This window comes from Chinchilla lanigera, unplaced genomic scaffold, assembly GCF_000276665.1.
Source record: "Chinchilla lanigera isolate Chin_1 unplaced genomic scaffold, ChiLan1.0 scaffold00177, whole genome shotgun sequence".
Taxonomy (NCBI): Eukaryota; Metazoa; Chordata; class Mammalia; order Rodentia; family Chinchillidae; genus Chinchilla; species Chinchilla lanigera.
In genome coordinates this window covers 1,120,051-1,147,312 of record NW_004955578.1, presented here as the reverse complement: position 1 = coordinate 1,147,312, position 27,262 = coordinate 1,120,051, and the positions used below count along the sequence as shown (strand labels likewise).

General features: G+C 48.4%; 1 protein-coding gene across 2 annotated transcripts in view; it reads right to left on the bottom strand.

The window, feature by feature from the left end:
* The window catches only part of Fcgbp (Fc fragment of IgG binding protein), a 37,995-nt gene extending 22,128 nt beyond the window's left edge, over window positions 1-15,867 (bottom strand). Inside the window, exons 1-7 of one of the 2 annotated variants that reach the window (XM_005414081.2) lie at window positions 15,629-15,867; window positions 15,256-15,312; window positions 12,650-13,897; window positions 10,981-11,330; window positions 9,118-9,688; window positions 6,446-7,050; window positions 3,204-3,771 (exon numbers count right to left, since the gene is read on the bottom strand). In XM_005414081.2, coding sequence (XP_005414138.1) covers window positions 3,204-3,771; window positions 6,446-7,050; window positions 9,118-9,688; window positions 10,981-11,330; window positions 12,650-13,897; window positions 15,256-15,310 — 3,397 coding nt within the window. In that variant the 5' untranslated portion in view covers window positions 15,311-15,312; window positions 15,629-15,867. The remainder of the gene's footprint in view (window positions 1-3,203; window positions 3,772-6,445; window positions 7,051-9,117; window positions 9,689-10,980; window positions 11,331-12,649; window positions 13,898-15,255; window positions 15,313-15,628) is intronic. The other variant, XM_005414082.2, reaches the window with a different exon arrangement.
* Window positions 15,868-27,262: the final 11,395 nt, after the last annotated feature.

Below are 27,262 nucleotides of genomic sequence, written 5' to 3'. Positions count from 1 at the left end.
CAATCTAGGGAGACTCTGCCTCTCAAAAATAAAATTAGAAAGGGCTGGGGATGTAGCTCAGAGTGAAGGCACTGGATTCAATTCCCAGTATCACCAAACAATAACTTTCTAAAAAAAGAGTGACACTTTAGTTCCTTGGTCACAGCAGTTTCAAATGCTGAACAGCCATGGGCTCTGTGTGGTAATGATGAGCACTCCGGACTCTGAATCAAGTGCTCAAAAGCCATCTTCTGACTTCGGTGCAGATGTTCCTTGTGTAAGGACCTTCAACTATTCAGACTTATAACTAAAGCACACCGTTCGGACTTACAACCTGCCATTCAGACTAAAGACCCTTTTTTTTTTTTTTTGAGTCAAGGTCTCACTGTGTAGTTCAGGCTGATCTTGAACTCACTATGCAGCCTGGCCTTGAACTCAAGATGATCCTCTTGCCTCAGCCTCCCAATTGCTAGGATTACAAGTATGTAACACCATGCCTGGCTCGTCTTTTTTTTTTTTTGGTACAGTTCTGTACATCTTATTTATAGAGTCTCAGTTTTTTTGTACAGTACACCTTGTTTATACAGTACTCTAATTTTTGTAGATTGTACTGTACAGTGCTGTGCTCTTACATTCTGTTACACATTACAGTAACGACTGTGAGAGTTATGCAAATAAAAATGAAGTCATCGGGTTGGAATATCCTCTCGCAGTTTCTTTGTTCTGAATCTTGCACATACTATACACAGTTCCTCATTCAGCAGCCAGTTCCCTTAAGGGCCTTGCTGTGGGAGCAGGACTCAGTCACTATATAAGTGTCTGTGCTAGTTTGGGCCAATAAGGCATTAGCAAATGCAATGTCAATCAGGGCTTTGAAAAGTACATGTGTGCCAGGCAGAGGGCACACTCTTGTAATCCCAGATTACTTGGGAGGCTGAGACAGAAGGATCAAAAGTTCAAGCTCAGCCTTGGCAATGTAGCAAGACCTTTTCTCAAAATATAATTTAAAACGGGCTGAGGATATAGCTCAGTGAAAAAGCACTTGCCTAGACTATGCAAGGCCCTGAGTTCTATCCCCAGCACTGGGGTGATGTTTCTGCCCTGGGGTTTATTGATGTTCTTGGGAATCTTGAGATCACCTTGCCAGGAAGCCTGGGCCACCCTGCTAGAAGCTGAGGCCAAGTGAAGCAAAGACAGGAAGGCCCATCTGAGGTGCTCCCTCAAACCACTAGCCTGACTGATGGCTCCCGGATGTGTAGAGCCGTCAGAGATCACCCAGCCTCCGCTGAGCTGCCAGCAAACCGCAGACAGCAACAAGGCTGGTCTAGATTAAGAGAACAGCCCAGCAGCCCCCAGAATCATGAGAAATAATAAATACAATTTGCTTTAACACACTAAACTTTGGGGACTGTTTGTTACACAGAAAAAGCTAACTGATGCTGTGATTTTTAAAAAACACTTGCACAGATACAAATATGTTACATTAGGTGAGATCCTATTAAAACTAAATACCCCCTAGAACATCAGTTCAACAAGACAGATTTTCTTCTTTCTCTTCCTCTATTGTGTCCCTAGTGCCTAGGACAGGACCTGAAATTTGATAAGTGTTTAACAAATACAGTCATTGTTGCTAAGTGACCGGGATAAGTTCTGAAAAAAATGTATTATTAAGATATTTTGTTGCCAGGCCTGATGGTTATCAAAATATTGAGGTAAGAGGGTCACAAGTTCAGCAGGTTAGTGAGACCTTATCTCAAAATAAAAACATTCAAAAGGGGTGAGGATGTAATTAGTGCCAACACTCTGGGTTCAACTCCCAGTATCAAAAAGAGAAAAAAAGAGAGATTTTTGTTGTGTTGTAAACATCATACAGTCTACTTAGAAAAACTAAGAAGGCTATGATGCCACTAGAAAATGTAACGTTATGGGACCACCATTATATATATGGTCCATCATTGACCAAACTATCATTGGGTGGCATCTGACTGTATGTGTTATATGAATAACTGAATGAAAGAATATAAGTTGAAGGACAAAAAAAGGATTGAATGACTTTCATGTATTTATTATGTGTATTTTCAGTAGACAGTGGTGATGCAACTGTATGCTGTGTATCTACTGAATATATTTAAAAGAGTAACAGAGTCAGGTAACAACTGGATTTTTTTGAAACAGGGTTCTCGCTTTGTAGTTTAGGTTGGCCTCAAACTCACTATGTAAACCAGGCTGGCCTTGAACTTGTAGCAATCCTCCTGCCCCAGCCTCCCAAGTGCTAGGATTACAAGTGTGCTCCACCACACCTGGCTAGAACAGTAGGATTTTTAAATGTCAATATTATATGACCAATTTGGAAACTACATGATGGATATCTGAGGATCGCATAGGTCAGGGTACCTAGTATTTTTTTTTCTTGAACTTGTGACTGTTTACGAAGATTTGCTGAGGTGCTAGAGTTGATCGATCTGTTTGCTTATGGTATGTACATATTTTTAAGTAAATGTATTAAATTTCACAGTAAATTTAACATTTTAAACTCAGGTGAGGGGATGCATAGCTTTCAAAAGTTCTTTGGCAGCAAACAGAAATGTTTGCAGATCATTTCTGCACTCATGTCTGAAGCAAAGTTTTGTCTCTCCTGCGTGTGTGTGTGTGTGTGTGTGTGTGTGTGTGTGTGTGCATGCGCTGGGGATAGACTCAGGGACTTGTACATGGTAGACAAGTGCTCTACCACTGAACCACATCCCTAGCCGTTTTTAGGTTTAGTTTGAGGCAGCGTTTCACTAAGTTGCAGGCTGGTCTCAACCTCTCCAACTTCCTAACTCAGCCTCCTGAGTAGCGGGGATTATAGGAAACCAAGGTTCTCCCGCTGCCTCCAAGGGGCCAGGCAGATGTTGTAAGCAGGCAAAGTAGGCGGATGGAACCACGCTCCTCCTAAAAGCAGCACTGCTCTGTATGACAACTACCATATAGAAATCAGACTTGGGCCACCAGGTATACCCTGTCATCATACAAATAGTGACCGAAGACCTCCTGTCTGTGACATCCTAGCTTTCACGATTCCAGGTGTGCAACTGAAAGTTTCTAAACCTGTTTCTTCATCTGATACATGCGTATAAGCACAATCCCCCCTTCAGGCGGCCCTTGTAAGAACTAAACGCATGAGCCATCCTCCCTTAAGGAGAAATATGAGTCTGCGCCCCCAAGTGGCCACTCTCGGTACTCACGGCAAAGCTCCTCGGTCCTCCAGGGATGCACCGTGGCGCCCGCAGCCTGGCAAGCAGCGGCGTATGTGGCCAGCGCGTCACACAGCAGCCCGGACTGGCCCGGCAGCAGGCAGAGGTCGTAGACACAGTCGCGCACCGCACCCTGCGGGTCCAGCGCGTCGTGACACTCCCGGAAGGGCCCGTTGGGGTCAGCAATGATCCCGCACTCCTTCTTGCTCTGCAGCTGCTCGGCCACCATAGAGTCCAGCGTGGGACAGTCACCGGGGTTACTGGCCCCGCAGCCTTGAATGGTCTCCTCCTGCCAGCTGTTCCCGAAGTCCAGGGCGTTGGCAGCTTGGCCTCCGCCCCGCAGAGCCAGATCGTCGGCCGGGTCCCCGTTGAAGTTCCCGCACAGCCCACACAGGGCCTCGGCGTAGCTGCCAGGCACCTTGGCAGTCACTTGGGCGTCCCAGTTGTAGGTGACAGTCAGGCCAAAGTCAGTGCACACGACACCGTCGTTGCCCTGGCGGAACACCTGCACCTGCCCGTCTGCGGCCTGGAAGGGCAGGTAATGAAGGATACCGTCCACCTGGAAGAGATGGCGGGCCACAGTCAGCACAGTCAGGGCTCTGGGGCTTCCTCGCTCACTTAGCCCCAGCAACCCGGCCTCCTTCTTTGGTGGGTTTTTTTTTTTTTTTTTTCCTTTCACTGCTGGGAATTGAGCCCAAGCCCTTCACACTAAGCTACATCCCCAGGCCCCTTTTTATTTTTTATTATGAGACAGGATCTCACTAAGTCATTAAACTGTCCAGTCTAGGCTTGCATTTGTGGTTCTCCTGCCTCAGCCTCCCAGTAAGCCGGGATCACAGGCGAGCCCTAGGCTCTGACAGTCCTCAAACTCTCCCATGGGTAGTTGAGCCTCAGGCGCTTTATGTTTTGCTAAAAACACCATCCACCGCTTTCTTCTTGCTGCATCCACTTTATCTTCTCACCTCAGCCTAAATCCAAACCCTTTCCTACACGGTCCTGTTTGATCTTGGCCCTGCTCGTCTTTGTGCCTACAACACTGACCACATCACATCGGCTCCTTGCTGTCTCCCTGAACACAGCACATGCATTCCCACCCCAGGACCTTTGCACTGGCAGCACCCTCTTTCTGGAATACCAGCCATCACTCTGTATCTGGCTGCTTTATCTTTTAGGTGTCAGCTTTGGTCCAAACCCCTTACGGTGGCCTCAGAGGCCCTAGGGCAGTAGTGGTGAACCTATGGCACATGTGCTGCAACAGGCATGCAGAACCTTCTCTGACGGGACTGGAGCCAAGTTGCCCCAGCAAGCAAGTATCCGATGACAGTTGTTTTTTCTAAACTAAAACCTCAGTATTGAGGTTTAATTGCAGTGGTGGCACTTTGTGATAACTAAGTGGGTTCTGGGCTGCAGGTTGGGCCCTTGGTCTCTAAAAGCTTCGGCATCACTACCCTGGATGATCAGAGTCCTATTATTCTCCAGTTTAATCTCCCAGTGCCCCTTCCCCCTGAAACTCCAGCCATACCAGCGTCTTGAATCTACCAGAAGCTCAGCCCAGCCTCAGGGCCTTTGCATGTGCTCTACTTCCTGCTTGCACCCCTCCCCCCATCTTCTACATCCATACTCTTTGCCTTTCTGACTCATCTATCTCCTGCTCCAGCCCATCTCCCCACTATATTCTCTAAGAGCATACTATCAGCCTCAGTGCTGTTTTTCTGTGCTCTTTAAACTCAGTCCCACCTCAGTTTTTCCCCTGCTGTTCTCTCTACCTAGGAGTCACCACTCTTCCTCTAGGGGCCTCCACCTTTGCTGAGATCAAAAGCCAGATCTTAGCCAGCTTCTGTCTTGTCCTACCTTACTCTTCCTTCAGTCCCTCCACGCCAGCCCCACTGGGCTCCTTGCCATTGCTCAGCCCCTTGAGCTCATCTCTGTCCCCAGGACCGTTGTACTTGCTGTTCCTTCTTCTTTCCATCTGCTTCTTCCCCTGCCCATTTGCTCTCTTCCCTCAGGACAGGCAATAGATTGTAATGGTTAAAAGCAAGGACCCTGGCACCAGTCCAGCTTCAAATCCTTGCTCCACCTGCCACAAACAGGTGATTCAACTCCTCTGTGCCTCAGTTTCTCCACCTGAAATGAACTACTTCACAGGGCTGCTGTGGAGAGAAGCTGAATTCACATGTGTTGAGCATTTAGCACACTGAAGTAACAATTCAGGTTGGTTATTATTATTCACGCCTCAAGTGAAATGTCATCTCCGAGAGATGGGAACATAAATGCATATTAATAATTACACCTGCTGTTTGTCTGCACCTCTACACCAAACACTGGGGCTTAGGGGCCAGATTTCTCTCTCCAAGGAAGCACAGGGATTAGGAGCTAAGGTAGGAAGGCTCTGGCACAGCGCCTGGCACATGGAAAGTTCTCCCCCTCTCCCATACCTGGATCATCTACCCTCCTCCCCAGCACATGCGCCATTACCCAGACCACTCAATTACAATTAGCAGCTATTGTGCCCGCATCCCAACCACCCCAATTTTCCACTTCTATCTCTTTGTGCAGAGAAAATCAGTGCTTCTGCACTTCCAGTGTGTGGTGTGCCCTCTCTCCGGAAACCAGGAGGCTGTGTCGCCCCAGCTGTGAGGCCCCAGCCCCATCCCAGGCTGAGAAGCTGTGTGTGCACCTCAATTATCCCCCAACATATGTGTGTCCCCTCGTTCCCTTACTTCACACACAATCCCAGGTGTCGCCTGTCTCTGAAAAGTCATCCTCCTAGAAAATGCACAGATCTACAAGTCTGAAAGTTGACAACAGAAATAGTAACAGCCAATACCAGCTGAGCACCTGGTGGGTGCTGAGGCTGCTTTGAAACACTCTACGGGCATTAACTCATCAAATCTCCACCACCAGCCTGTGAGTGGAGGCTTCCTGTGGTTCCCGGGTGGGGGCCTGGGCCCTTACCACTGGCCATAAGATTTTTTTTTCAGTGCTAGGGATCTGAACCCGACTCCACCACTGAGCTACCCATCCCCCAGCCCTCTTTCTTTCCTCTTTTTTTTTTTTTGACAAGGTCTTACATAGGCTGGGCTCAAACTTGTAAACCTCCTGCCTCAGCCTGGAGTCATAGGGATTGTGGGCTCACCACCTGGGCCAGCTCACAAGACCCTTTAACAGATCTCCAGCCCCACTCTGGATCCAGAGCCACTAATCTTGGACGGGTGCCAGGGGTCGTTGCTCACCAGCACTTGTCCCGGGTACTCCCGGCGCAGGGCCACCTTCACTCCGCGGGCCTCCACCCGCACGGCCCGTGTGTAGCTCACGGTCTGGCTGCCGCGATGCTCGTTCTCCACCAGCACGCGGAAGGTGGGCAGTGCCTCGTTCTGGCCACAGGAGCCCACCAGCAGGTAGACGCAGGTGCCCATGAAATCGAAGCGCCGGCCGTCGAAGCTGATGTAGTGCGGGTCCCCAGACGCCTGACAGCTCCCAAAGTTGTCGGCGTAGCAACCCAGGAGGCCGTTCTCCACACGGCAGCGCTCGCCCGGAGGGCAGCCCTGAGTGTCGCGGCAGGTGACCTTCTGGGTGGAGCCGTCGCAGGTGCAACGCGAGCGGCACAGGTTGTCGCCCCACACCTCCTGGCCGGGCGCCAGCGGGCGGCCCTCGTAGACACAGCCGCAGGACGAGGCCGGCACGCAGGCGCCGCCGCTGACCACGAAGCCGGACAGGCACACGCAGCCCTCCACGCACGGGCGCTCCGAGCAGTTGGATGGCACTGCCTGGGAGTTGCAGGTGGCCGGGCAAGCGGGGCTGCAGACCTCGTAGCGGCTGTTAGCTGGGCAGGACATGGCTGCGGGTGCGGGGGGAAGGAGAGGGTCAAGGGAGGGCGCACCAGGACTCCCTGCGCTGCTCCCCGGAGATGGGCCCTCAGGTAGCGGTGCTTCCATCCGGGGTGGCTCAGGCCTTCCCGCAGGGTTGCAGTTAACCCTGCCCCACCCCATTCACAAGACAACCAATCTGTCAGTAAATCCTGTGAGCTCCATATTCAGAATCCACCGGAATGTGCCTGCTCCAGCCACCTGCCTGGTCTCTTGCCTGCCCTCCCCCCACCGTCAGAAGGACCCATGAAAACGGAGCTCAGATCAAGCACCACCCCCAGCCTTCCTGTGGCTCCATCTCACTCAGGGGAGCAGCCAGCGTCCTCCCAAGGCCCACAGGGCCCGGAGTCGTTGGCCCCCATCGCCCCCCTGCCCTTGTCTCTCACTCTGCCACATCCACAGTGGACCTGTCCCTGGTCCTCAGAGTCGAGTCCTACCTTGGAGCATTGGACTAGCCATTTCCCCTGCCTGCAGCACCCTTTCCTCCGAAAGCCCTGAGCAAATGACTCTGGCCTCTCTGCGCCTCAGCTTCCCCATCAATAAAGTGAGATGCGGTAGTGGAGACCTCACTAGGCTGCTGTGAGGACTGGGCGGGTTAATTCATACACAGGTGCTCCAAGAGCATCGTCGTCGCGGCGCAGCTGACTATTGCCGGGCCCTGCTCTCCCTCTCCGTCACCTGCTCACCAGGGGCTCCCCTGAGTCCCAGCTTCCTGACCTTCCTGGACGCTTCCTTTACGTGAATTTAATTTCTTTTGCTTTCTGAAGATATTTTACGGTCCACCTGCTCCCCTTCCCCCGGGATGTAAGTTCTGCGCGAGTGGAGATCCGCTCGGTCTCAAGCTCTGCTGAATCAGCACCAAGGACAGGTCCCGGCGCACCGTGGAGATTAATGGGTGAGGAATGAACTCACTGGCTCCTCTTTGGGCCAGGAATTAGGGAACCGGGGGTGGAGGGAGGCTTACTGAACAGTGAGGACACGGCAGTGACCTAGACAAATTCAAAAGAGCGTCAGCGTCTCCCTGAGATGTACTGCCCCTCGGAAATCTCTGTGCCAAACTTTGGGCCTCCAGCCTCCTCTCAGCCTTTAGGACAAAGCTGGATCTGTGCGGGTTCTACAGCGTCCTCAGCATCGCTAGCAGGGCATGGGCCATGGGGGGAGTCCTAGAACGCATGACTGACAGTGTAGATGGACATGTGGTATAAGAGATTGGGCTTTCTTTAGAGCGTGATGGGGAACCACCGAAGGGAGATAAGAAAAGAGAATCACATCTCTGTGTTGGAACTCTGCAGTCTGCCTTTCCTGCTAAGCAAAAGGAATTCATTTTTTCCTTTCTTTTTTTTCTGGCAATCTCCAGCTCCTCCTTTCAGATTCCCTGGACATCCCCTCCCTACCTTTTAAGTACTTCGGACTGGACCCAGAGCTTCACCCTCAGCTGTACCCTAGTCTTTAAAAAAAAATTGGGAGAGGGAGACAGGATCTTGCTAAGTCGTTGAGTTGCCCAAGCTGGGCTCGAGTTCACAGTTGTCCTGCCTCAGCCTCCCAGAGTGCTGAAATTATAGGGCGTGCCATCGCATCTGAATGGGCATAGTTTTTTTTGGTTTTGGTTTTTTTTCCAGTACCGGGAATTGAACTCACGACCTCACACTTGCTAGGCAGCACATAGCTTTTTCTAGGAAATCTCTCTGAAACCTCCCTCTTTGGCTGCACCAGGACCCTTCTCTGCTGTCCTACATCCCTCTGGACTTTCTTCATCCCAACCTCAGCCTCCTGCCCATGTCTCCCTGTCTCACCACTGACTCTCTGCCTATGCCTTGCCCATCCCAGCCCCAACCACACCAAGCTGTCATTGTCTCGTGATGTGTCTTCCCCAAGCTCAGGCCCAGTGTAGTACAGCCTGGCTTTCCTGGCCACCACTGTGTTCCTGGCATTGCCCAGCACTAGACCAACCCACAATAAGTGCTCAGGTATTTAACATAGGCAAGGGGTTCGCTGTCCCCCACAGTATGCTCCCCGCCCCCATCCCGGGCATTACTCACGGCAGTTGGCTGGTGACCTCCAGTCCCCAACAGAGATGCCCAGCTCCACACAGGCCTGGACATAGGCGCTGAGGCTGCGACACAGGCTGAGCCGCTCCCCTCCAGTCACACACAGGTCATACACGCAATCTTCCAGGAAGGGCTGGGGGTCCAGGGATTCGTGGCAGGCTGCGAAGGGGCCTTCAGGCAGGGTCAGCATGCCGCAGAGAGGGCTGCCCTCGTAGTGCTGGGCCTGGCCTGGGGTGCAGGCAGGACAGTTTTTCTGGCAGCCATCCTCACACAGGTAGTCCCCATCATCCAGCCTCCAGCTACTGGCAAACTGTTCGGGGTCAGCAGCCTGCTCCAGCTCGGGCGTGAGGAAGTCGTCAGCGGGGTCGCCATTATAGTTGCCACACAGCCCGCACACCTGGTCTTGGAAGCGCTCGGGCAGGCTCACTGTCAGCTGGCAGTCCCAGTCATAGGTGACCACCAGCCCAAAGTCCAGCTCCACCACGGCCCGTGTCCAGCTCTGGTACACGCGCAGGCGGTTGTTGCTCAGGGAGACCGGCAGGCGAGAGCGCTGGTTGTCGATCTGCAGAGGAAGTGGTGGTGAGACCCCATAGCTTATCCCCTTAGGAGTCTCATCGCCTCCCACTTCGCCTGCACCAGACACACGAGTTCCCTCTGGTATTGCCGGCCTTCCGGCCTCGGTATCTTCCTTTTGCTTGCTTGTTTGTTTGTGATACTAAGGGTTGAATCTAGAGCCTTTTCACTGAGTTGTATCCCCAGCCCTTTAAATTTTTTTTTTTTTTTAAATTTTGAGACAAGGTCTCACTAAGCCTCTGAATTGCCCTAGCTGAGCTGGAACTTGTGATCTTTCAGCCTCAGCCTTCTAGAGTGACAGAATTATAGGCATGGGCCGCCATACCCGGTTCAGCCTTGGGAGCTTGGCCCTGGCACCGCCTGTGGTCCAGTGTGCTCTTCCCTCAGCTGTGCACTAGCTCCCTCCCTCGCCTCCTAAGAAGTATTAGCTCAAGGGTCACCGACTCGGTGAGGCCATGCCTGACCACCTTATTTTAAACAGCAACCCTTCCCTGTTCTCCCACTCGGCTTTCCTTTCCCCCTACGGCTTTAAGGCCTCTCAAATGTAATTTGCAAACTTCTCTCCTCTGTCATCTTTCATGTCCCCAATACAATGTCAGCTCCACCAGGACAGGGATTTTTGTCCTTTTTGATCACTGTTTTATTTTGGCCTGCAACAGACTAGCAGGTGCTCAATAAACAGGACGTTGCCTGGCCCGGTGGCATACGCCTATGAGCCTAGCAGCCTGGGAGGCTGAGGCAGGAGGATGGTAAGTGTGAGCTCATCTTCAACTTAGTGAGACTTAGCGAGAACATGTCTTAAAAAAATAAAAGGGCTAAAAATAAATAAATAATAAATAGGGCTGGGAACACAGCTCTGTGCAAAGGCCTTAGGTTCAATCTCTGATCATCGCCAGTAACCACAGGGTGTGGGGGAAATGGGGAGAAAGAACTGGGGGACGGGAGGAGGGAAAGGAAAGAAGGGAGGAGATATTGCACGTAGTAGGTGCTCACTAACTTCAGTGACGTGGTCGATTCAGAAATCCCTCATTGTTGGATATTCAGATAGTTTTCTCTTTTTTTTTTTCTTGTTTCCTTTTGCTATTACACAAGCGATGTTGGCATGTTCTTTTTGTTTTGTTTTGGGCCCCACCCCCTCGCCCACCCATCGCTCTGAATAGCCTTAACATGGAATGGGTGGAAGAAAAGGCTTTAAGGTTCTGCCATTGATTTACAACCCTTTCTCCCCACCTCTTCGCCCCCGTGGCCGCTCCTCCGCACCCCGCCGAGGTGGACACTCACCCGCGCGAAGCCGACCTCCCCGCGGGCCAGCGTCACCGAGTGGCTGTAGGCGCGCACGGTCACCAGGCCCACGTAGGAGACGAGGCGGCTGCTCCGGTGCTCGTTCTTGGCCTCCACGCTGAAGGCCGGCAGGGTGTGGTCCATTCCGCACACCTCCGCCATCGTGTAGGTGCAGGTGCCCATCATGTCGTAGCGACGGCCGTCGAAGGTGGTGTAATGGGGGTCGCCCTGGGCGCGGCAGACGGCCGTGGACTGCGCCACGCACTTGGCTTTGCCGCCTGACACCAGGCAGCGCTGCCCGGCCGCACACTGCACGCCTTGGCAGGAGGGCTCCGCGGTGGGCAGCGTGGCTGTGCAGGGAACAGAGCGTTAGAAATGCCCGGGGACACAGGCCTGGGGACCCCCGCCCAGCTCACCTTTGAGAGTGAAACTGAATCTGTGCTGTCACAAGCGGACAGCTGGTCGGCACTCCCTGAAAACCCTAGGTTTCTGATCCCCCAGTTTATCACAGCTCAGCCCAGCAAAACCAAAGGTAGTGAAGGAAGAGCAGGAACAGTTACTGAAAGTTACTCTGTGCTCTTCTCTTCCTCTCTCCTCCCTTACCTTACCTTTCTACCAGGCAGCACTGAGCTACGTCCTCGCCTTTATTATTATATTTTTATTTTGAGACAGGGTCTCTCTAAATGACCCACATGGGCCTGAAACTTGCACTACTCCTGCCTCAACCTCCTGAGTAGCTGGGATGACAGGCACGCACAACCATGTCCAGCTTAGAGGATTTTTCTTTTTTCAGTAGCAGAGCTTAAACCCAGGGTCTTTGCCCGGAGATATAGCCCCAGCCTTGATTGTTTGTTTGTTTAAATTATGAAACAAGGCCTCACTAAATTGCCCAGGGTGGGTTCAAACTTTTGATCCCCCTGCCTCAGCCTCCTAGAGAGCTGGAAGCTAGAACACACCACCCCACCCTCAGCCTAAGGGATTTTTGTTTTTTTAAATGATGGAAAAATGGGAGACAGACTGTTGAACAAAACAGAAGCAACTTGTGGAACAGGCGGCCTGATCAGGAATCCTGGCCCAAGCAACTAGCCCTGTGACACTGGACAGGTTATTTTAAATGCTGTTTGCCTCAAGCTCCCCATTTATAATGCTGTTTGCCTTAAGCTCCCCACATATAACATCTATAATATAATAGATGTTAATCATACTTAGTTCCTAGGGAGCTGAGCAGAGATAGTGTCAGGTTTAAATAAATTAGGACTTAAGGAAGAGCTGGAACTGAATCCAGGTACTAGCTTGTTCCCTGTTTTAACCAAATGTCCGCCCCTCCCCATTCTACTACTCAAGGAGATGGACATCCCTCTATCTTGGCATCCTGGGTGTCCCCGAGAGCCCCTCCCCAAACAACCCCACAAACCAAGCAACAAAGGCCGATGCCAGCACGGTGGGGACTTCCTGGCTGGCATCTCATGTGACTGGTCATGCCTGCAGTCACTCCGGTAGCTAAACGTTTAGACTTGTTTCTGGCTGAAGGACAGGGCATGGGAAGACTTGAAGGATGTCAGGGAGGAGGCAGGTGAGGAGTGGACAGCCCCACTGAGCAGGAAGCCCCAGAGAAACAGGTCGGTGGGAAAAGGGTCTGCAAGTGGACAGGGTCAGAGATCTCACTCACTCCGGCCGCAGGCAGATGCTGTCCCGTAGCCCACAGCCTGGGCCAGCCCGAAGGTGAGCAACCCGAAGTTGGCAGCAGCCTCAGCCATGTGGATGGTGTCACCAGTGCCGAGGTCCACTTCGGCATAGGAGAACTCACTGCCTGGCACAGGCGCCCAGGTGAATTTGGCCCCCAGCGTGTGCCCATCCACAGTCAGCCCATCAACGGCCTTTGTCTGGGCTACCATCACGGCCACCCCCTCTGAGCCTGGTACAGTCTTGATCACATAGGCAGGGCAATAGGCTGCCACATCTGGGATCAGGACCAGGTAAGGGTCATAGACCACTTCATTCTTTACGGCACCTGTGCCGAACAGCAGCACCTGGATCCCCACATCTGCATGCAGGTAGAGTGGCCGGGTTGGCCGAACCTCAAACTCAACCACGTCACCCATCTGGAGCCCGCGGGAGCCGGTGGTACCCCCGTGGTTGTAGGTCAGCTTCGTGGTCTGGCTGGCTACAACGTAGGCCAGATCGAAGCGGGACTGGGAGGCCAGAGGGGGGACCACGTATTGTGTGCCCCAGGCAGACGTGGGCAGCAGCTGCTCCATGACGTGGTTGCAGGTTGTGTGCTTCTGGGCACAGCTGTGGCCAGAGAGGACCGCCACGGGGTGACTGGCTGTGACCTTTGACCCTGACATATCAGCTGTGCTCTGTAGCTGGGCCACCTCATAGGGCTGCAGAGTCACACTGAGGACATTGCCAGCGGGGTAGAAATTGCCCTTGAATGTCACCGACCCCTTCAGGTTGATTCTGACTGAGGCCCCCGCCGCACCAGCCACCACAGCAAACTCCTTGACATTTTTGGCTGAGGTGCCAGGGGGAGTGAGCACAAAGTACTCAGTGCCCAGGGCGTTGACAGGCCGCAGCAGAGTCAGTTCCGCTGTGTTGGGCTTAGTATTTAATGCCTGCACAGCGATGGTGTGGTCGGAGTGGACCACCACCGCGCTCCTGAAGGTACTGCTGCCGGTCATCTCAGCCTTGGCACTGATGTTGACCATGACCGACTCCCCGGGCCTCACTGTGACCTTCTTCGAAGTGTTATCTGCCCGGCTGAGGATGGAGACCAAAGCAGGGTTCTCTGACAGACTGGAGATGAAGAAGTAGAGGTGGGGCGTGCTGTACCCAGGCTGGTAATTCTGCAGGAAAGCTGTGAGGAATTCCTCCCCCCCAGAGTTCCTGGGGTCCACTCGGGCTTCCTGGGTTAGCCCTTAAGAAAACACAGTTGTGGGTCCAGTTTTCCAACCCTCCCCTTAGAGAACCAACCCCTTGCCTTGGGCCTGGAAAGATAGTGAAATAACTGCATTTCTCCCTCCCCCTTTCCTTTCTTCCTATTCAACAGCATTCGACAAGGCTTTCTGGCTTTTGCTTTCCAAAAGCCTGCTCACTATGGATAGGGATCTCAAACTCAAATGCTTCCAGGGCCAAGTGAGTTAGATAAATGTGAGAAATACTCTAGGTGGTGACTGTAGAGACCGAAACGTGCATACACCACCTGAAGGGGGTTGCTGTTTCTCTTCAGCTAGTTGGTGTTAGGAAAATACCAAAATGCTACATCTGAGCCAGGGTAGTGATACACGCAGCACTCACCCTGCCTCAAAATTTAAGAATTTCTAAAAGGATGGAGGGTGTAACCCAGTGCAAAGGCGCTGAGTTCAATAGCAAGTACTAAAAAAAACTAAATGAAAATGCTGCATCTTCCCATCTGAATTTTTCTTGAAATCTCCAATCCAAAGTAGTTTTAAGCACCCCGGAGGCACAAGCTGCCGGGTTGTAGCTTCCAGTGTAAGACTTCCATCTGACTGGGACTTGGGGTTTGTGCAAAGGGGATAAAAGGAAGATGGGGGTGGTGGGCACGTGGACAACGTGTCTCCTAGAAATAGAGGAGAGCTGGGCTTCTCCCCAGCTTCTCTCTCTAGAGAGAGAGGCAGGCAGGCAGGTAGGCAGACAGACAAATGGGTTTATGAAGTCTTCAGAAGTGTGTGGGATTAACAGGTCACTACCTGCAAAATGAAGGCTCCTTAAAGAATATCCTGCCATTTTATGGGGCCACGGGATTAGGGACAAAACACATTTCCAAAGCCACTTGGATGTTGACCACAAGGCTCTAATACCCCATCCACTCGCTGGTACTTTGGCTTTACCTAACATTCTAGTCCCATAACCCTAAGCGAACTGGGGACAAAACCTCCTCCAAGAATGACTTCCTGAAATTTCTCACCACCTCAGAATGAGCCTGAGAGTCTAAGCCTTAGTTGAGCTGCAGAAAACAAAGAAAGTGGATTGTTCTTGTGCACTTGAATTCAAGGTTGAAGGGTTGTATTTTTTTTTTAACCTTCCCCCTTCCAGGAGAGAGGCAGAAACAGACAGAGACAGAGACTGAGAAAGAATGGGTGAATTCCACTGTATTTCTCTGCAGACTCTACAGGCCTCTTTCTCATCTCTGCTAGCCTGGGGGACATTGGGAGGTGGGTTCGTGGAGGGGACACAGACAGAGGATGCTGACCCAGACAGAGCGAGTCTCCCAGATTGGAACAAGGCCACGGATAGAGTCTTGGTCTGACTTACCCCACAGGAGGATTGTTCCGGCCCACAGTGTCCACCAGCTCCACAGGGAACCCATGTCTGCAGGAGGGAGAGAAATGGGGGTCACAGGAGGCTGGACTCAGGACAAAGGCCACATGGGGCCCCAGACAGGCTGAGATGGCAGAGAGGAAAGTCAGTCAAATGGGGCAAGAAAGACTAGATCAAGGCTGTGCATGTATGTGTAGGAAGATTGGGGGTCCAGTGGGTGATGGGGTAAGATGTCGAGGGCAGGATCAAGGGAATTGAATGTCCAGAAGAGGGTCTCAGAGTGGGGTAGAATAAGATAGTCTGGTGCGAGGGACCAGAGAAGGGGATTTACTGTCCCACTCCCCCAGGGGTCCCCAGCCCTTCTCACCTGCAGGTCCCTGGAGCTGCAGAGCCAGCTTGAGGGCTGGGCTATATAGCAGAGCTTCTTGACCCTTCAGGACACACCCTGGGCCACCTGTCACATAGATTATGCCAACTTCCTGGAGCAGGCTGCTGCCACCAGGCCAGATGGAACAGGGAGCCCTAAAGTCCTAGAAAGGGTGGAAGACGGGTCTGAGCCTCCCTCTGAGAACAGCTGGTGGCCATGCCCTCGGAGTCTACAGGAAAGCTCTGCCCTGCAAGGGTGGTGCTGCTGAGGGAGACAGCTGGGCAGCATACCAACAGCCTGGGTCCCAGGGTGGGGTGGGGGTGGGGAATGAGGTGAGAGGTGGCTTTAGTCATGTTTGCTGGGTTGCTCAACAGATTCCTTCCTTAGACCCCTGCCAGGATCAACAGCAAGAGCCCATATCCGGGTCCTGGCTCCACCCAGTCCCATGGGCTGACTTCTGATCCCCCACCACCCACATCCTGTTTCTAGTCACCAATGAGAGGCAGGTGTCCGGGGCCCTGACCCAGGCCTGCAGTGTGGAATCTAAGGCCTCCACTCCCAGTCCAACAGGGCCTCCAGGTTCCTTACCTGGGAACATTGAGACCAGCCTCACTAGGCTTAGGGACCCCGCAGCAGCTTCCCTAATACCTCTGTGGTGCCAGGCTGGGGTTATGGTGGGAAGTGAGGCTGAGGCTGAGGGTGAAGAAGCCCACAGGCTTCTGTTTCCTGGTTCTACCGAGCCATGTAGGTTTTACTTCACTTTCTGGAGAATTATTTGTTTTGGGCTTTGGTTTGTATGGGGATCTCTCTTCCCCTACTCAAAAAGACTGGGTGAATAGGTTTTGGTGATTCTGTGCCATCTCATCGCCCCAGAACTGGCCTCAGATGAGACATGGGGGTGTCAGTGGCTCACGGAGCAGAACTAGCTGAAGGGCAGCATGGGCTTTTGGGTGGAATCGGTGAATCCCCGGGGGCTGGCTTGACCCATGGTCCACTTCGCTCCTCCCTACCTCGAAATCATTTGTTTGCTGAGAAGTCTCCACCAGAAGCAGCAGCTGCCAGGCCTGGGTATCCTTTCAGTCAACATCCCAACAGCTGCTGCTCCCAGGGCTCCTCCTCTCTTATCGCTGAGGCCTGGACTTCAGGGCGGCCATGGTGGGTGGGGGCTTTCTTTCTCTCTGGGGCTCTGGCCACACCCACACCCACCACAGCGGGTTCCCAGAGGAAAAGATAAAGCCTTGGCTTTAACTGAGACTGAAAGTCAATGAGGAATGACGTCAGTAAACAAAAGGCCGGTTGAGAGCCAGAAACAGCGAGAAATAAGCAGGGGTGGGAGACCCTCGGGGAGTGGGGGAGGGGTGCATGGGTCTTTGAGGGGTCTGAAGGTCTGGGAGAGAGGAGCACCATGTCCATGAGGGGGAGAAAGGGACTGAGGGGAGGGGACATAGAGACTCCTGAGGAGGAAACGGGGATTGCAAACCAAGATGTCAAAATCTTCTCTGCAGATACCCCTCATGTGAGCTGAGACAGTCAGAGAAATAAGGGAACGGGGGTAAAGAAGTAAGGTGAGCTTTCAGGGGTGACTCTGGCCTCCAGGATCCTCTAAGCCCTGAGGTCTCCCCTGTCTGAGGAAGCCTTCACCTTCAAAACCTACCCATCCTTGCTCTCCACAGAAATAGGATGGTGGCAGGAAATCTCACAAATTATTTCTCATTGTATTTGAAAAACCCTCTAAGACTTGCTCTGCCATTCCATTCAGTGCCCAAGATGGGTGTGGGAGGGAGGGAGAGAGAGAGAGAGAGAGAGAGAGAGAGAGAGAGAGAGAGAGAGAACATACCCAGGAGCCCTACCCCGTAGTATATATTCTCAGGAATCCCACTGATGACCTGCAAAATAACTTCTGTGACATTTCCTTATAGTCACAAAAACCACATTCATCTCACCACTGACAGCTTCACCCAAACTCAAACAAGGGTGTTGGTATGTTTGAGCCTTCCAGATTTTCCCAGAGTATGACAGGCAGGGTCCGATCTGCAGGAGTCACAATATTCCAGACCTCTAGGACCCTCTGGCCCCCCTGGACTCTACATACCAGATTAGCGTCTCCAGCAAAATTCAGGTTTGCTGATGATTTCCATGCTCTGGAGCCTGTGATCTGCCTTCCATATTCTGGAAACAGGTTTGCTAAACCTTCTCATGGCCTGTTATTCACCGTGTGGCTCTAGCTCCTTCTTGGTAACATTTGACATTTCATTTTCATTGCTATTCAGTTGTATTTTTAAAAAAACTACGTATTTACCTATACATGCTTATGCGTACTTATGCACTTACTCTTTGAAATTATCTAAAATCTTGGTTCTTGCCAGGCATGGTGGTGCACACCTATAATCCCAGCACTCGGGAGACTGAGGCAGGAGGATCGTTGTGAGTTCGAGACCAGCCTGGTCTACAAAGTGAGCTCAAGGCCAGCCTGAACTGCATAGTGAGACCCTGTCTCAAAAAAGATGTACATACATACATACATACATACATACATAAAATCTTGGTTCTTGTGTTACTTTGGCCTGTTTCCTACAATTATGCCTTTAATACTGATGGTTTTGAGATTCTCTTTCTCTGCTTTCTCAAATCCTCACCACCACCACCTCAGTACTGGGAAATTCAGACGCTTCCAGCAGAACTATACCCCCAGCCCTTTCTTCCTCTTTTGAGACAGGGACACACTAAGTCCCTAAGTGACCCACGCTGGGCTTGAGCTTGGAATCCTCCCCTCCCAGCCTCCCACAGTGCTGGAATTACATGTGTGCACCACACGCCCAGCTTCTAACCACCCGCGATCTCATCCACATCCACCTATGTTGTGCCATGGAACATTTTTTTAAAGTTTGTGCTGTTCGATGCAGTCGGCAGTTGTACTATTGAGCTCACGTGCTACTGGGCATTTGAAGTATGAGCAATGTGATGGAGAAACTGAACTTTTCACTTCGTGAAATTCAAATTTATGCCTAGCGTCCATATCAGACAACACAAGATTCTACAGCCTTTGGTAGCGCAGGCCCCGGTTCATCCTCCTGTCCAGCTGCCTGTCTCTACCCACCTGCATACCTAATTATTTGTCTTTCTTAGTATCCCTTTTCCATTCCTGTTGCCTCCTTTCAGGCAACCATTTGGAGATGACTCATGCCACTATTTTTAAAATATTTTATTGAAATAAAATACATATTAGCAAATACACAAACCATAAATATGTACGGCTCACTAAATTATATCATAATGAACACACCCTGTGACCTTCACCCAGGTCAGATCTGCAGAGAGAATATTCTACCATTCCGGAAGCCCTTCTCGTGCTCCTTCCCAATCACTACGTACACTCTACTTCCCATAGGTAGCCTTTATTTGGGCTTCTCATTATTCTGCTGGTTTTTTAATTCTGTGTACACAGAACCGTATGTCTGTACCGTTTGGTGATAGACTTCTTTCTATCAATGGCATCCTTGTGCGTGTAACTATAGTTCATTATTACTGCTACTCAGTTGTATTAAAAACCAACGTACTTCCCTATACATACTTAGGCATCCTACTGTTGATTGACATTCATATATACTTTTTTTTGGTCTTTTTGAGACAGGATCTCGCTATGCAGCTCAGGCTGGCCTTGAGCTCACTTTGTAGCCCAGGCTGGCCTCCAGTTCACAATGATCCTCCTGCCTCAGCCTCCCAAGTGCTGGGATTACAGGTGTGCACCACCATGCCCGGCTTTGATGGACATTCAGATTGTTTCCATTTTGGGCTAATGCATGCTGTTCCTGGCAAGCATATGTGTAATTTCTCTTGAGATAGTATGTGAAGTTCCTAATTGTAGATTTGCCAGGTTGTTAGGGTCAGCTTTGGTTGCTACCACTCACACTTGCAGGCTAATGTACCAATTTAAAATCCCACAATCAATATATGACCAGTCTAGTTGCTTCACAACTGCACCGATACATTCTAGAAGTGCAGTAATTTAATTTGCACTTTCTTACTTGTCAATGAAGTTGAACATATTTTCATATTTTTGGACCATTTGAATATCTTTTTGTGATTTGTGATTTTAGTAAGGTAATTAATTATTCAAGTCTTTTGCACATTTTTCTACCTGGTTGTCTTTCTCCTGTCCATCTCTGTGAATTCTTTACACGTATATTCTGGATATAACTGTTTGTTGGTTACCTGTTTTATAAATATGTTCTCTCATTTTATGACTTTTCATATTCTTAATGATGAAAAACTCCTTAATTTTAATGAAGTCCATTTTATGAGTCTGTGTTGTTTTTGTGACTGGCTTCCTCTTATGACTATGTGGCATTTTCAATTTTTTTTTTTTTTTTTGTCTTTTTGAGACAGGGTCTTGCTATGCAGTTCAGGCTGGTCTTGAACTCACTTTGTAGCACAGGCTGGCCTCAAACTCACAATGATCCTCCTGCCTCAGCCTCCCAAGTGCTGGGATTGTAGGTGTGCACCACCACACTTGGTTTATGTTGAGTTTGCAAACACTTTTCCTGCATCTATTTTTTTTTACTATTATCTACAAATATTTACTGTAACACTTGAATAGAACTACAAGAAGCCCTTGGCACTTTTAGAAAATATTGATTCACTATTAGGTTACAAAAAATTATACATAGCAAAATTTAATGCTCTTTACATAAAAAATACTAGACTAGTCAACAAAACTTTCAAAAGTTCCTGGTAATAGCTACCAGAATTAGAAAAGTAAAATTAGGCTTTAGACACTGCCTCTTCTAGAACACTGGACTCTTAACAGCACCTCCACTGCCGGAAAGAATATTTCAGTTTGTCATGCAACAGGAAAACAAAACACTATGCTACCTTAGAACACCTGTTCTACACAGAAGAGAGCTTCTCCAAAGTAAGAGAACAAATCCAAATAGGCATTTTTAGGCATAATTTTAAAAAGAATCCAAACGAAATATTATACTTGATGTTCAGTTTAATAGTAGCTTGATAAGGGCATGCTTCCTTTCATTTGAGTACATTTTTGCACATGTATATGTTTTAAAATCCAGGAAACAGTCAAACCACAAGTTAACTCTTCACGTGAATATACATGTTAATATGTATTACATGAACATGAATAACATTCATTAACATGAATAACATGAACCCTATAGTATGCAGCCCCTTTGAAAAGCACTGATGCACCCAACAGTTATTTGGATCATTTCAAAAAGAAAAACACAAAGTTTACCTTCACTAATACCCAGTACCTAGAATCACCTAATGTGCTGGAACACAATGATTTAGAAGGCAAGTTTCTTTCCAAAATGGCTTAAACTCAAGCAGTTTTCTTGCTGATCATCAAACATTATTCCAGGAAACTTCAGTTTTAGATAAGAAAAAAATGAAATAAATACCAGCCCTAACTTACTTATGTATTCAAGTCTATAAAAGTAGGGGGTTAGAGGTCTGTGGTCAATTTGTTGTTAGGTTTTAGATAGTTGGTATGAAACTGTAAACTCACTATTCAGACCCCTTAAAAATGCTTTACAATGGTGGACATTTTAATAAGGTAACACTTCTCACTTACAAATACTTATGGAACAAAATTCTGCAGAGGGTTTTGGGGTATCTGTTATAATACAAATTTGTAGAAATGTAAAGCAAATACTCATTAAGGCAGAGCTGACATTTACTTCTACAGAAGAATGACATTAACTGGATCAGTATTTTATTAAAATGAAGTTGATTAAAATTGATTCTGGAAATCTTAATGAGTCAGAGCCCAGCTTCTTCAAGGGTAAGTTCAACAGAGTTGTTGTAGCTCATTTGAGCATTACTGAAAAATACATTTCTTATTGGTTTGAGAAATTAATGGGTCTAGATTGGGAGGGGTCTAATTTTTTTAAAGTCCATTATAAGAATCACATTATCTTTTTTTGTTGTTTTTGTCTTTTTGAGACAGGGTCTCATTATGTAGTTCAGGTTGGCCTTGAGCTCCTTTGTAGCCCAGGCTGGCCTCAAACTCCCAATGATCCTCCTGCCTCAGCCTCCCAAGTGCTGGGATTACAGCCATGCGCCACCACACCCGGCTGAATCACATTATCTTTGATGCATCAAAGTTTGATAAATGTCAGCTGTCAGAAATGGAACTTCATACCAATTCCATTTTATTTCCTATATAGATAGTGCTTATTTGAGGATGGATGGCATATGTAAATTTATGGTTGCATCCCTAGATGTTGGCATGTCACTGGTCCCTACCAAGGAGTGTGACATACTCCCATCATCTACCTTGGTAGATTCACTCTAGCAATAAGTATGTACATGCCTCAAACTTCAGAAGAATGAACAATCTTTTGTCCAAGTGTTGGCTTTTTAAATGGCTAATGTGAAACCTCCAATATTTGTCCTAAAGAAAAATATTTACCCACTGGAAGGTTTTCCTAGAAATACATCCCAGAAGCTTGAGACAGACAGTGAAATGTTGATACATCTATATTAATTTGTTTGGTGGGGTACACATCTGTGCTGCAGAGCAGCTGTCTGATGATTTGTCAGAGCTGTAAATTCGTCAGCTGAAACGCTCTGGCAAACATTTATGTGTAAGAATTGAATTGTTTTTTGATTGAGACTGGATATCTTGGAGTTGCTGTTCTTCCTTTGCTTTGATATCCTGATAAGCCTGCATTTTGCTTGCATCCTTTAAGGAGGCCCAGTTAGAAGACAGTATCATGAGGAAGTGGATCAGGGCAACGACAGTGGCACCAGCTCAGGCGCAGGCACAATGAACAGGTGGTAGGACATGTAGAACTCGTTGGTGTTGCAGATGTTCTCCAGGGCAAAGCCACAGATTTTTCCTGGGAAAGCATTCCAAAGGATGATACCAAGTCACTAAGTTGGCTAACCTGGGCTGAAATGTGGGATCCTTCTGCCTCAGCCTCCCAGAGTGCTAGTGATATATGGGAGAAAAACTCCCAACCTGAATGATATTTGGGATGAGTTGGTGTTCTCTAAAATCAAAAAATGAATTTTAGAAACAATGGAGGTTAAGAGCAGAATATATTTATTGAGGGAAAGAAAGCTTCTGTCTGAGAGAGAGACAGAAGGAGGGCCCAAGTGGGTTGCCCTTCCTGCATCTGTTGAGATGATCACATGATTTTTCCCCCTTGGTTCTGTTAATACCATGAATTACATTTATTGATTTGCATGTGTTGAACAATCTTTGCATCCCTGGGATGAATCCTACTTGGTCAGGGTGTTATAATCTTCTTCTTGCTTTTTTTTATTATTATTATTATTTTTGGAGACAGAGTCTTCCTGGGTTAATGCTTGTAAATTCCTTATGACAACTTTAATGCTAGTACTTAGAGCCCTTAGGAAATGACTAAAAGAACAGAACAGAATAACAAAAAAACTAAAAAAGCTAATACAAAGACAAGAACAGTCAGGAAAAAAAGAAAAAAATCCATGAAAAGAGAAAAGAAGAAAACAACTGTCCACTTTAGGGCATGTCTCTTCTATCACCGGTAGACAGATTAGGAAGAGAGAGCCTTGATCCATGTTAATTCGTCCCAAAAGGCCAGTTGTAGATTTATAGCAGGGTAGAGGATAATCCCAGGAAGGTTGCACCTTTAGTTCCACTGAAGTTCAGGCTGGTTTCTGGCTGTGATGTGAGGCTGGAACCTGATCTGTTCAGCTACAACACTCTATGTGCTTCCTGCCAACTTGAACTCAGCTCCTTGACCACCTGCTGACTTGAACTCAGTTCCACCTCACCCTGACACTGGGAGGTGCTGGGTGGAGTCAGTCTGCCACTGCTCTGAGTTCTGAGCTCAGTTGGGCCCTCTCCAAAATGGCTACCGGCCAATCACCCTCTTCTGGGGAACATCTGAACTCAACCCCCCCCCCAGCCACTGCAGTCCACCATGTCCTCCACTGTACTCCACTGGTGAGTTTCTCTGTGGAGGACCCTGGGGTCACTAGTAGTCACTATGCGTCTGCAAGTTTGAGCTGCCCCTCCCACAGTGAGTCAGGGCTCAGTGAGAAAACACCACTTGCCACCTCCTTCTGCACTGAAGTCTCTCTCTTCACTCTCCCCATGGGCTTCAATTTTCACTTCAGATCCTTGCTGGGTCCCAGGGACCCTCTTTCCTCCTTCTCTTTCTCACACTGCTTTATTCCAGCATCTGGACCCCAAATCTTGGCCATATATATATACATATATAAATTTTTTTGGTTTTGTTTTGGTTTTGGTACTGGGATTCGAACTCAGAACCTTGCACTTGCCAAGCAAGTGCTTATGCCACTGAGCTATATCCCTGGCCCATGGACTCCAAATCTTGGAGAGTCTATTTCTCTGTTTTGTTTTGTTGGGTTTTTTTTTGTTTTCTTCCGGTACCAGGAATCGAACTCATGATGTTGCGCTTGCCAGGTAGGTGCTGTGCCGCTGAGCTAAATCCCCAGCCCCGAGTCTATTTCTCTGATGTTTATCATTCCATTATATTCCCCAAAGGGAGGACCATTCTTCTTTTCTACTAGTAAACATTTACTGCTATAATTTTCCCTTACAGTGCTGCTGATTCAACATGCTTTGATATGTTTTCTTTTTCACTTAATTCTATGCGTTCTTGTGAGATTTTCTCATTGACTCATTGACTGTTTAGAAGTTGTTTAATGTCTACATGATTAGATGACTTCTGGCTTAGCACTCTACCACTGAGCTACATCCGCAGCCCTAAATGTATTTCTTCAATGAAGTACCTAGGATAGAAAGGCAAGGAGCAGTGGGAAAGGGTACTAGAGGTCATAAAGGCACATTTGAGATAGTAGATGTGTTGATTATCTTGATCCTAGTGAAGGTTCCATGTGTGTAGATACATGCCAGACCTTATCATTACATCCATTTTTATAAATGTATTATTTAAAATAGCTTGAAAAAAGTGAAATAGTTTACATATATCAAAATATGTGCGGAATCTGTATGCTGAAAGGAACAAAACACTACAGGAGGAAATCAAAGAAGGAAATTGATGTTTATGGTTATTATCTATACAAATTTCAAAAGGATACACTAATCCATTGTTGCCAGAAGAGTCAGAGAGAACTTGGTAATGCTTTGACTGGGCTTGGCAGAAATAAACACAAAGCTTTCAGGTGTGTTTGAGTCTAAAGCCTGGAAACTGGGAGGATGGGGTGTAGAGGGCAATGACAGATTCCATTGTAAGTGATAGACTCTAAGCCCCAAGTGGAAATCTGGGATGCCTTTTGGGTACCAGATCTGAAGACATTATTGAGTTGTCCCTTCAGAGGAAAAAAGGGAAGGGTTTATTTCCTTTATTTTCTAGGTTTTTGTGTGGAAATAAAATACTAGAAATACTAAAATACTAGAACCTTAACCAAGGCTGGGACCAGATCTGACTAATCTCTGGTTTCCCCTCACAAAGTTGGCAATGAACATGGCCCACTAACCCTTTCTGACTTAATGGAAGAGCCCCTCTCCCACGCTGAGCCTCAGTTTTTCCATTTGTAGAATGAAGAAAGCAAACCCACCTCTGAGGATTGTTATGAAGATTCAGAGAACATGGTTCTTGAAACTTAACCTGGCCAAAAAGTAGATGCATAAATGGTGTCTTGTGTGACATCACACGACACATCCATTACACAGGGAAATGAAAAAGCTTTTCAAAAACAGAGAATCTCAGGGGCTGAGGGTTTAGCTCACCGGCAAAGCGCCTGCCTGGCAAGCGCAAGGTCGTGAGTTCGGTTCCCGGTACCGGAGAAAAACCAAAACCAAAAAAAAAAAAAAAACCAGAAACAAAATAGACAATCTCAAGTGCATTCACAACTGGTGGGAGTGTAAGATAATAGAATTTGACAGCATGTACTAAAGCCAACATGTATCTGCCCTATGACCAACAATTTCACTCGTCTATTCCTAAAAGAAATTAATTTATATATTTATAGAAGAAATGTACTTGAATATTCATAGCACCAAGACAACCCCCAATGGGGAAGTATCAGACTGAGATACATATAGTCACACAATGGAAAACACCCACAAGTGAAAGAAGTACTTCTACATGCCATATGAATGAACCTCACAAACATAAAGTTGGCTTCTTGTTTTGTGGGTGTTTTGTCTGTAGTACCGGGGATTGAATCCAGAGACTTCACACTGAGCTACTTCCCCCGTCCTTTTTATTATTATTTTTTAACTGAAGAGCATCTTGCTAGGTTGCTAAATTTGCGGTCAACCTCCCAAAGTGCTGGGCCCGCAGGTGTGAGCCACCATGTCTATCTACAAACACGTTAAGGAAAAAGAAAGCCACCCACACAGTACACACTGTACAGATCTAGGATGTGAGTCGAAAACACACAGAAGTAATCCCTGCTGTTAGCAAATGATACCCTTATCAGGAAAAGGAGGAAAGGACCGTGTGTGGCTTTTGGAGGGCTGCTAATGCCTGGTTGTTTGATCTAGATACTTGTTATATGAACGTGTTCCATTTGTGTAAATTATTTGAGCTGTATAGTAATGATTTGTCATTCAATGAAGTTTACTTCATACCCTTGGTGTCAAGGGTGTAAGTATATCCCAGGTTTTAGAGACAGATCTGGGTCCCAATCCTGCTTGCCACTTTGGCCCGTTGTAACTCTGCTACGTGGCTTCATGGTTGTTTTCTTCTCCATAAAAAGAGTACATAAGTGCTAAGACTTGGGCTAAGTGTGTGGCTCAGTAGTAAAGCATATGCCTAGCGTACCCGAGTTCCATTCCTAGCCCTAAAAGAAAAAGAAAAAAAAAAAAAAAAAAAAAAAAAAAAAAATAGAGGAGCTTAAAATACCTGTAAAGCTTAAGTATAAGACCTAGCAAAGGTCGGAGAGCCTTTTGTGTGACCCAACTCTTGGAGACCTGCTGTTTCATTTTCTTCTAATCTGTTTCTATTTAATTTGCTCCTTAACGTAGTGGGCTCTGGAATCCTCACTCCCAGGACGGAGCCTGATTACCAAGTGTCACCTTTCAGAGGCACAGTCCTGGGAAGAGCCTCCCACGTGGAAACCCCCTTAAAAATCCTTTTGTGGAACCCAGCCCAAGACCTCTCCAGTTCTGCCACTAAATGGTACAGTCTATCTTCCATTTTTGGTCCTTTAGAAAATCCCTCAGGCAGCGCGTGGTGGCCTAGACCTGTAATTCTCAGCACTCTGTGAGGCTGAGGCAGGAGGATTACAAGTTCAAACCCAGCTAGGGTAACGACGCTACTTAACGAGATCCTATTTCAAAATAAATTTTTAAAAAATTAAAAGGGCTGAGGATGTAGCTTTGGGCTCAGTCCCCAGTACCAAGAAAGAAAAAGAAAAAGAAAGCGAAGAACAACACTTGGGTCCCGGACTCCGGGACAGATCACACAATTTCCTCCAAGCAGCAGCCTCGCCACCTACTGGAGAGAAAGCCCTCGAGCAGAAGCGGCGAGCGCTGTTGCGCAAACGCAGGTCTCTGAGCCCCGCTCGCGCGCTCTCGAGGGACGCTGGGGACCCAGTTTAGGACAAAGTCTTCCCTCCCAACCATCTGTTCCTGCCCATCCAATCCGCTCTCTCCGATGCCTTAAACTACATTTCCCAGGATGCCCCGGATAA